The sequence below is a fragment of the Apteryx rowi genome, unplaced genomic scaffold, assembly GCF_003343035.1.
Source record: "Apteryx rowi isolate R43461 unplaced genomic scaffold, aptRow1 scaffold_26, whole genome shotgun sequence".
NCBI lineage: Eukaryota > Metazoa > Chordata > Aves > Apterygiformes > Apterygidae > Apteryx > Apteryx rowi.
The window spans coordinates 2,309,041-2,320,309 of record NW_020448974.1 but is presented as its reverse complement, the minus strand read 5'-3'; the positions used below and the strand labels follow the sequence as shown (position 1 = coordinate 2,320,309).

Here is an 11,269-nt window from a genome sequence, read left to right as displayed (position 1 = left end):
ATGTTTTCCCCGGCACTGTCTGTGTGCCTGCTTGCTCTGACCCACTGTGCTCTTGCAGGAAAAGGTAAGCATCTCTGACTTTCTCATAGCAAATAGTATCCTGAAGTGCGAACGAGGGAATCTGGAGAATGCAACGGTGTTTTGAAGCCTTTAGACCATTCTGGTCAAACATTCTGCATTTTCTCTGAAGCCTGTTTCCTCCCTTTTCCCCTTCCATTCCTTCCTCTGTCTCTTCCTATAGTGAGGTGAATCATTCAAATGGGGGAAAAGAGAAGAAATAGTGCCGTAACCAGAAGTTGTGGAAACCGGGCTGACTGACTGCGTGTGTCAGGCGTTACCCTCCCTCCGTCCCTCCGCCCCAGCCTCCCTCCTCCACCTCGCTTTCCCCCACCGGCGCTGCAGGGGCTGCCTGGCCCAGCTCCTGCTCACCTTCCTCCTCCTCCTCCTCCTCCCGCATGCCGAGGGCTCTCCCCATCACTTCGGGTACCCTCTCCCTCGAGGCTGTACTGTTTCCCATTCAGCCCTGTAGTATGAGCTGTGCGTTCCCACCCCTCTCCCCACAAACGTCGGGGGGGGACGTCTGCTCTTCCTCCTGTGCCGGGGGCAGGCGGCTCCCTCCACTCCCCCCTCGCGGGGCTCCTCTTCTCACTCTCTCGGTGACGAGTTATTCGGGCTGTCAGCACTTCAGAAGTGTTTTGGAACCAGAATTGTCTAACTCCACAGAGCGTTTGTTCCACTCAACAGGAAAACTGGGGTGAAGGAGAAAGGATAAGCTTGGAAATGGGAAAAAAAAAGATATTTTATGAAATAAGAAAAATGAAAATCTCATTTCAGGCTAACTCCAACATACTAACTCGGATTGAAATGAAAGGTTTTAGCTTGTTTTTGAGTCCCCCGTACCCTCTTTTTCCTAAAATCATTTGCCATAATTGACTCACTTTGAAGAATACCTTTGTAAATCCTTTTTGTAGCAAATGTACCTTTCAGTAAAAAAAATTTGACACAAAATCTAACTAGGGCCATTGATAGAGCTGCCACAAAGGAGAGGAAGAAAACATTTCTTGCTGACTAAAGCGTATTGCAGCCATCAGCTGGCTATAGATTACGGAAGGACGGTTTAACTCAGGGTAAGAACATACCGCAGCCAGTTATAGTAAAGAAACCTGTGCTTCCGTTATAGAAATGGCAACAAGGACAACAACTTTCTGCCCAATTTTTCTTGTAAAGCGTCTCCTTTCTCCCAGTCTGTCCCAGGCCACCAGAAGTGCAGTTCGCGACAGTTGACGTCAGCAAAAGCGTGTACGAGGTGGGGGAGCAGATTGAGTACACGTGCAGGCCGGGCTTCGTCCCCAACAGCGGCCAGCGGAGGTACACCTGCCTCCCGACTGGCAGGTGGCCCCTCAACACCCTGCTCTGCCTACGTAAGTGGAATGAAGTAAATCCTGTTCCCAGGTTTCACGTCATCTTGCTGATGACAACCGTGCGCTGGTGTGAAAAAGTGCAGTGGATAGTCCGCGGGATGAATCCGTTGTTAAACTCGCAGGCTTTTGTTCTCTGGGTGCTTCTTCCTTGCATTTATGAGTTTTCCATCTAAAAGCGAATGCAGAAGCCATTTTGCTCCCCGAGCAGCTGCTGCCTCCCAGCAAGGGGTTGCGTGCTTTGCTGGGTTTGGGGTGCTTTACTTTTCTTTCTGTTGTTATCACTTCTCTGACTCAAACAGGTAAAAAGATTAGCGCTCTCTATTTATTAAAGGATGCATCCATTTAAAATACTGGAATCCACTGTAATTTATCTGTTTTCTTCCGAAAACCGAAAGTTGTCAGAAGCTGGGTGCGGGCAAGCAGAGGGGCAAGTAACAGGGGAAGGATCGCTCCGTTCACGTCCCACGTCCTCCTTAAGCCTCTGCTCCCGGATAGCGATGGAGCCTGGACCCAGCCCAGACAAACCCGACTGACTCAGCGCAGCAGCGCTTACGTTCTCCTGYCCTATGCTGGCCGATAACAGCAGCCTTTATCGCAACAGGCATTGTTCGTTTTTACCATGTCATTACACAGAAGTTCTTTTCCTCAGACAACCAGTTGTTAAAAATGATTTAATCACCGAAACTTTGAAGCTATCCTTTCTATATATTGACAGAARTAAAAAATAGCTAAACTTATGAAATCTAAGGTAGAGGAGCGGAGAACCTGGAAGGATACCAGGACCCCTTTATGACAAAACTATTTCCATTATCCTAGCTTCATGCCTCACGAAATAATATTATCCTTTGTTATCTTTAATTCACAGCACAAAGATGTCCCAGTCCTGGGCCCTTGCAGCATGGAAAAATTGATTTTACAGACTCCTACTATCAGAGTTCTATAAGTTTTTCATGTGAACCAGGGTAAGCGCTCCCTTCCTCACGCTGTTAAATAAATAACCTAAATCACATTATTACATTCTAGTATCACCAGCTGGAGTATTGCAAGCCAGGGAACATAGAAACCAGCATATTAAAATTCACCTCCACTTCAAATATTAAAAAATAACATATCTTGTGATCCTCTTCTATCCTGTGCAGTCTTCACTATAATTTCCTGGGGTTTTGCTACTCCAAAGCAATGTCTTACAGACATGGAATCCATCAAAATAGCATAGATTTTATGCATAGATGTATTCTGGACCACTTTCCCCTGCTTTTTAAATCCTCTTATTACATCATGAGATGAAATCCTCCAGCAGAGAGAGGATAATCTCCATCTAAGTTATGCTGCTAGGCTCTGGAGGCTGAAAATTTTGCTTCCGTGTCTTTCCAAGCTCAGTAAATGAAAACGTGAGGTTAATCCCAATTTGGTCCCTGGAGCAAATACACTTTTACTCATGGCTGCTTGCTAGTTTTAGAAATGAGGATGCATTTAAAGAAATATAGTTATGGTAAATGCAAGGAGATATTTGAMAGTCCCCCGTGCAGCGGGACAGAAGGTAGTATTTTGGTCAGTTATTTTCAGTTTTGGAATGCTGTATAGTAGCCATTAATACCAGAAGGCCTCAGTTGCCCCCTTCCCTTGAGAAACAGGAGCAACATAAGAAATAAATACACTCAACTGTGACATCAAATGTAGCAATGAGGCTTGACTTGATTTAATTTTACTAATGATGATTTACTGGTTTCCAGCTGTGTGATATTGAAATTACAGATACAGGATGAACATTTCATTAAACTTCAGTGTAAGTGCTAATAATAATAAAAGTATGGAGGACTGGAGAGAAGCATTTGGAGGGAGTGCATATGGATATTAAATTAGGYTATCTGGCATTATAATAAAATAATTCACCTCAGTAAATTTAGTTCTTGAGAGTGCTGAGTTCTTTACAAATCGATTGATACTAATTGCCATAAACAACTAGGAACTCCTCCCAAGAAACCATAAAATTAATATATAGTGATCACAGATCAATGYTCACTACTTACATATATCCACAGTATTAATCAATTATAGAAATTAATACATATAAATAATATAATATAATAAAAATAAAAAATGTAAGATATAATATAAAATATAATATATAGTTGAAAATTGGAGAGATCTTGTTGTATCAAGCATTCTTTCTGGAAATTTGAAATACCAGAATATTAACAATTTTTCATGTTTGAATCTAAACYTCCCTTGAGGTTAGTAAGTGCTAGAAATAGAAAAGGATTTCATAATTGGGTTCCTGTTAAGTCTGCTTGTAAGAAATAGTAATCTTTCATGCAGAAAACACCTTGATTTTTTTCCATGTAAAGGTTCATTAAGCTKTCTGATAACCAGGTCTTTTTGTTTTCAGCTACAATCTTGTTGGGACAAGAACGAGCCAATGCATGGCAGATGGAAAGTGGAGTGGAAGTCTGCCACAGTGTCAACGTATGTGTTTAAATACTAAAGAACTACACTAGCCATATTCCTATTACAGAAAGACTCCTTTACATTGCTCAGAAATGCATTTATTCAAGGGCCCTCCTATAGTGCGGTGCAAAAAAGGTTAGGAAAAATGAAGAAGCAGCTTATATGTTCAGTTTTAGATGTGTGGATTGTTTCTAGAGAAACACYGTTTAATGGTCTGTGCAGTAGGCCAGGATCAGGGATGCTGTTTACGGCTGAAGGTAAGATGCTTACCCACTCAACTTCATTTTCCCTGTATATAAAAGAGAATAYTGACAACCTTAGCAACTTTTATATATGTTTTTGCTATAATCTGCCCTGCATAAACTCTTTACAAAAAAAGCAGTATGCTGCTTTTACATATTGTCTGAAAAATATTGCAAAAATAATGAATTACATATTCTAAGGCCTCTGAGACTTTTAAACAGATTTTTTTTTATTTTGGTAGTGACACTTATGTAAGGTGCTGTGCGGGTTAATCTGGTTRTAAGTATGTTGCTCTGTGTGATATTCCATCATGAAAGAGTAACAATTCAATCTTTAAGATGTGATTTTTAGGAATGCTGTGCTTTTCTAGCTGTGACTTGTGCACCTCCCTCGCTTTYTGAGTTTGGAGTCCTTTCATATCGTCGTCTAAAACCTGGAAATGTTTCTACTTTCCTGGACACAATTACTTTTGAATGTCTACCACCTCTTGCACTTATTGGAAATGAAACAGCTACCTGCATGGCCAATGGAAACTGGAGTGGCATTCCAGAATGCAGGTGTAAGTAACTTATTTTATCAACATTTAAATATTCCCTAAAATTGTGTATATAAAATCATATGAAAGATATCACTAAAGAAACTTGACACAAATATCAAATTATCATTGCAAATGTACAGTAGAATTATTCTGAAAGTCGGAATCATGAGTGAAAGGTGACTGCTAGCAATGGCTGCATGATTGCATGCAACATGGGGTTGACAAAATATTTGCTGCAGGGATAAAGGTTATACAAACGAGCAGTTAAACTGAATTCATAGTATGGAATCAGAACCTGACCTCTACAGTGCACTGAACATTTTATTCTATTAACTGTTATGATCGACCTAAGAATTAGAGACCCTTACCCTAAATCCAGAGAACTTCACTAGCTTCAGTGAAACTATGCCACATTTAAATAATTTTTGTGTATAAACACAGATTGCAATTCAAAACATGTAATATTTATTTATGCTGTTTTKTGTAAACATTGCTTCCTCTGGCTATGTTTTGCTGTGCAAGAAGCTGCAATGAACAAGAATGGAAATTATATGTGTTTTTCAAAGTATATAATGTGTCTTTTAAAACTGCAAAATTGATAAAGCTTTGTTTTTGTACCACAGCTGTCACATGTCCCACTCCAACAGGAATAGAAAATGGATTCATAAATTTTGCTGTTCGTAGAATATATCATTATAATGAAAGTGTCAGCTATGGCTGCCAACCCAGCTACGTGCTGGATGGACCTAAGGAATCCCGATGTGAAAAGACAGGAAACTGGTCCATAAAGCCAACTTGTAAAGGTATACACATACAATTTGCTAGAAGCCATGTATCAAATTGACTTTTCATAAAACACTGACTCTCTGATTGTTGATGAGCTATTACACCTTTGCGGAAGAGCTGACTATCTCAAAAGAAAACTGAAAGCTTAAACATTGTAATCTGAAGGCTCTGATAATCTAAAAGGACTCCCAGCACTGAACACTGTATACATGATACATCTGAATTGTCTTTAGTATAATCAGCCACCAAATTTTATTATGTCTCAATATTCCCTCTCCTCTCCACCATTAATTTAATTATTTAATTTAATATAATTTTAAATTTTACTGAGGTTGGATCTTCACCAGAAACTTTTGATACTATACCAACATTACTTAGGGGTGTGAATTTCTTCAATATTTTCATACCAGCAAAAGTACTAGCCGTAAACAGTGATAAACCATTGTAAAAATGCTTTGGCCCGTCTAGCTTATTTTGTCTCAGAAGCAGGTGTAATTTGTATCAACACATGTGATGTCCATCGCTTTGCTAATATAGCTAAGTTCACAAGCTGCTTAAGTGCTATTAGATAGCTAAGACTCTGTATAGTGAAAGTCCATTTACTGAATATATGTGGGATGCATCATTTTTCAAATGTCGCTTGTGCGGATTTCTGATGGGATGTAGTCTTCAAAATGGAGCTCTAATTATCCAGAAGTGTTGCTTATAACTGGATTGTTTTCCAGGACCATGCAAGATACCAGTTAAGAAAGCTGTAGTATTATACAATGGTGAGAAGAAAAGAGTTCAGAATGACCTCAAGGAAGGAATACAGCATGGGGAAACTATTTCCTTCTACTGCAAGAATAAAGAAAAATCCTGTGCCTACACTGTAGCTGCTCAGTGCGTGGATGGCAATCTTACCCTCCCTTCGTGTTTCAAAGGTATTGAACTAGGTTACTTTCAAAACAGCTTCCTGTCGAGTGTGCGGGGCAATGCCATAACTCAGCTTCAAGACACATTTGGCTGGCTAATGGATCTGTCTTGCACTAAAGCTGTTGGGTTTTTAAGAAGAAATGGCCTGGGATATAGAGAGAATACATAGCACTTCTTTTCCATAATACGTCAGAGCCCTGTTCTAATCCCTGTTCTGTTCTTAGGCAGTGTTATTTAGAGGTGGTATAGCCCAAACAAAGGGCCGTATGTAAAGCGTTCCAGGATTTCATGAATCCTTGGATCAGCTTCTTCTATGAGGGAAAAAAGAAGGTTGCAGYCTTGAGAACCAGACAGACTGCATTTACATTCTGGTGACATAKTCCCATGTTATGCTGACTGGTAACAAACTAGTTCTGACTTTGGACCAACAGCGTCAAAAAGCAACAGATGGCTTTAGCGAGGGATGGTTGCTGAAGGCAGTGGTCTGCAGGCACACAGGCTTTAAAATAGAAATACCTTAAGCAAGTATTTCTATTTAAAAAATAGAATAAGTACAGAAGTTTGTTTGCAAGAGGAAATGCTTTGCATTTGTTTTATCAAGTTTCCTTGCATAGAATGTTCCTCTTTGAATTTTACTTTCATTTGTATATGAAGGAAAAAACCACAAACTATCCATGCTGAAAGCATCCTGTTTTGTATTTGCTTGGCATCTGATGGATGTAGCTTTCATGAAAATAGAAACTAAAATAGTATATTTCTTCAGGCTCTTTTGCAATGGTGTGAAAATTCACTTGTTCCATAGCATGRTCCATGTGATGCATTGTCTTCAGCTGTCATACATTTTAAAAATTTAACTCAAGTTCTTAACTTCTTGTTTTCAATAGAACGTGGATTCTTTTCATCTCTTGTGAAGAAGGACCCATCAGACATGACACCATGTGAAGATTGAACATGAATTAAAAAAGTAATACAGTACTAAATGTTTGTCTTACTGAGACAAAATATTACATATGAAAAAGGACTTCTTTGGTCCTGTGACTGTAAATTTCCATCCAAATTCARGAATCTCTGAGGACAGAGTCTCAACTGATTTCCCCACCACCACTCTCACCAGTCTCTTTCACGAACTACGACAAATTACTTCAGCTACTAACTTTCCTCTCATTCTCTTTTCTCTGCCTTCTCCAGAACACCTGCAATCCTACTTCTCTTTCCATGTTTCCCAGATTTATGTAACTGTAAATGATTGTCTCAATAGCAACCCCTTTACAATAAAGAATTTTTCAGCCAAGAATTGTGTGTTCTTATTTAATATCACCTAGTCATCAGTCAAATCCTTTAGCTTTTAACTGATTTATATAGCGAAGCCTTCACCATTAGTAATTMGCTTGGTTCTCATTGCATTACCTCTCCCCTGTGATTAGGGAGTGGGCCTTTAATTATAGACAGACACAGGACCATCAAACTATGATTTTCCAGAATTTACTTGAGTAGAAATACTGAGRTTTCCAAATGAATTTAGAAGAAGCTAAGTACTGAACCATCATTTAAATGTCAATAGCATCAAAAGATTCTTCTACACTTTTCTTAAAATCTTCTACAATTAATAAAATCACATGTTTTCGTGATTCCAGGTTCACATGAAATTGTCTAGACTTATTTTGTTTTAAACAAGTTAATTTTTAACACTGTTTAAATATTACACAATGTACCTGATTCCTTTTTAAAGAACGAGAACTGTACACCATTGAGCAACAACAATGATTTCAGGCCATTAAGTAGCTTTGAAGTAAACTGTATTTTTCACTGAGTTATGATACAGGCAGACCACTGCTATGATCTGCTCTGGCAATTTTTATGGTTACTTCCGTATTCCCATTCAGAAAAAATAATTGTAATTTCAGTATACTAGAAAGTGATAGCAGAATACTTCTGGCACATGTATAATGAATTGTGATGAGTCATATGTGGTTTCTTTTGAAGTTTAAAAGCCTTATCTGTGATTAAAAGCAGAAGTAAACTACACTGTAGGCAAACTAATCTAGAAGTTTTAAAAAGGCCCATTTAATACTAAGATAAAACTAGACTTGTAAGATGTTATAGCCATCACTAAAAATCTTTGAACATACAAACTCWTATTAGCTTTTATTCTTCAAGATGGCACATGAATATTTTAACAGTATTGTGGAAATCACTCCTTTTCATACTTCTTATTTTTAAGGAGATATTGAGACAGCTATTATGATTCATTTAATACTTTGTACTTAGCAGCAGTATAATTTTCTAATGTACAGACAGGCAAATTTACACTAGCAACTGAAGAGGAATTTTTGTTGGTACAGTTTGCACCATGTTTTGGTTCCTAACATGTCTAAATAGGATCCTTGAATGATTTTTGACTTACAGACCAAAATATTCATAACCACCTCTAACACATACATACAGTTACCTGGCAAGAACCTATCTAAATGTTGTGTGGATAAATCTTTGGGATCCGGATGTTCAGGACATGAGCAGTGAAACCAAATGCAGTTTAATATTAACTTGTCTTTCACAGCAAAACAGTGAGGTTGGAGTAAGTTAAGTTGGCATTCACTGCCACGCAAATGCTACTTTTAGCTGAAATGATTTGTAAATTGCACAAAAACAGTTGCCCCTGRGAACAATCTGATTTTTCTAAGCAATGCCAGCAAGTTTTAAGTTTTCCCAGTTCTACTTACTTATACAGTGGGATAACAGCTAATCACATCTGCTGGCCCTGCTTCCTAGCTGGATATGCAGTATTTGAACACTTGAAAGAATCACCCTTAGGAGTCAATGTTCATATGCTGCATTTATTATCTAGTCTCCTCAAGCAAGAAGAGGGGAGAAAAAATCTGTGACCTGATAAGTCTTTGAAGTAGTGAAGTGTTTGTGAATCACAACTTTTCAGACATGAAAGGTTTGCTTAGAAGGTCTGAAAAATAATGTATCGCAACTAGAGGTGTTCCAAAGGCTCCTATGAGTGAGTGAAACCTGTCATTTTCTTTTAGACAACTGAAAGAATGCCTCAAGCTGTGCTTATGTTACTTGTGGCAACCTGCTGAGACAGTTACAGAGATAAAAGAACATGGTAAAATGAGATGAAAAAAAAAGTACTGAATGTGTTTTACTTAAATGAACACATTTTTACAACTCAAATTGGGAATTTGTTCTGTGTTCTGTTTGGGATATTTATGTATTCCATGACTGTATATCTAGAATGATTTCCCCTGAGGGTCAGTACACATCAGTACTCATCAATCTGTCCAGGCTGCAGCTTTGGCTGGAGACAAGATCACAGTCATTGCTTGAACCTTTAGTTTTTCTTTCTTTTTGGACCGAAGTTATGCAACTGTCAAAGCAATGCAGGCATTCTTCAGCTCCTCTGGTCGCTCTGCTCTAAACTGGTAAGCAGACTGGGAACCCAGGCAATCCACAGATACATATCAATGAATAAAAATGTACAAAGAGTTGGCTTAGGAATTCCAACCCTCTTCAACTGCCAGAAGAACAGGTTTGCGTTGATGAACAGAAATGTGAACTTCACCATATTACCCTGCCAATATGCTTACACTCTCCCCTTAAAAAACTTACTTGGAAAAAGTCATGTTGTTATTAGGGCCATTTAGCCTTGCATATTCTACAGAACCCACCAACAAAAATTCAAAGTCTTGCCCATGTCCTGTGATTTGGACCGACTTGGACAAATCAATTTTACGATTATAAAATTTGTAATCTGGGTAACTGAGATGGTGATTTAGAGATGAAAAGTTCAGTGGTTTCAGTTATTTGAACGGGTCAGTCACCCAGTAGTCTTACTGTGTTGTGAGAAACTCTGCTATTTTAAAACAAATTAAAAGTGGTCAAATCTTCAAAAATACTTGAAATGACAATTATTTTAAAATTGGAATTGAGAGCTAATAAATAAGCTTTGTAATCTCCTCATGAAATTTGACCATGGATAAAAAACTCCACCTCAGCAGTTTTTGCATGGCTTCTATGCAAATGCTGACTTAAGGAGTGATATGCAGTTTGTGTAGGCAACCGCCGTAGCTGCCGCAGCTGTCACCGAATGAGTCTCCATCCAGAATCATTGCTGCTGAAGATTAGCTGAGGAATCAAAGAAAACCATCAGTTTTCAACAGTACTTTTAAGAAATTCTTGTTCAATGTATAAGTGCATGTGAATCAAGCTGAGACATGCTGAAGAGTTTACTCATTCGAGATAAAAGCACTTTAAATGCTGTACACACAGCATAGGCCAATGACAGATTCTGAGGAAAGAGAAATAATTAAGAGAGTCAGAGAGGTCACAGAAATTTCATTTGGGATCATAAATATACAGTTATTTCACTGACTTGAGAAGAGAAGGAAGAACTGAAAGGACTGGTAGATTTCTCTCCTTCTTTTGTATTAACGGATGTTTTTCCTGAAATGGCTCCAAAATGAGAAGTATGATCTTTATCTTTTTACAAAGGTTAGAYGCGCACGTTCAAAGTTTTCTATTCCCGAATACCCCCCTCGTATTTCCTGTGCGAGGCACAGCTTCCCAATGAAAGATGAGCAATGCCGAGCATCCTAAATATTTAAAGTGAATCCAAAAACCAACCTATTATCTACAAGGATAAACCTGAACCAATTTTCCTTAGAAATATTCTGAAATTGTGGTTAAAATTGGCTCTGAAATTATGCCATGTGCACTGGCAATTTCTGCCTGTATCTGCTCGCGCTTCTGGCATCCCCTGCGAATCCGCAAGGACACCGCTGCGCTCGCCCCAGGGCTCACACAGCTCTCGCTGAACCTCCGCTTCGCGCTGGCAAATGTGTTTCGCTAAGTTTGGGCCTGCGCCTGCGCCTGCGCCTGCGCCTGGCTGCGGGGCCGCCCGCGTCGCCTAGCA

General features: G+C 39.1%; 1 protein-coding gene across 1 annotated transcript; it reads left to right on the top strand.

Annotated features, from left to right (window-relative positions):
• On the top strand, positions 1 to 7,300 carry APOH (apolipoprotein H). Its single transcript, XM_026067625.1, has 8 exons — positions 1 to 64; positions 1,245 to 1,421; positions 2,287 to 2,383; positions 3,811 to 3,887; positions 4,483 to 4,671; positions 5,274 to 5,453; positions 6,162 to 6,359; positions 7,236 to 7,300. The coding sequence occupies exons 1-8, from the start codon at positions 1 to 3 to the stop codon at positions 7,298 to 7,300; spliced, it is 1,047 nt and encodes a 348-aa protein (XP_025923410.1).
• Positions 7,301 to 11,269: the final 3,969 nt, after the last annotated feature.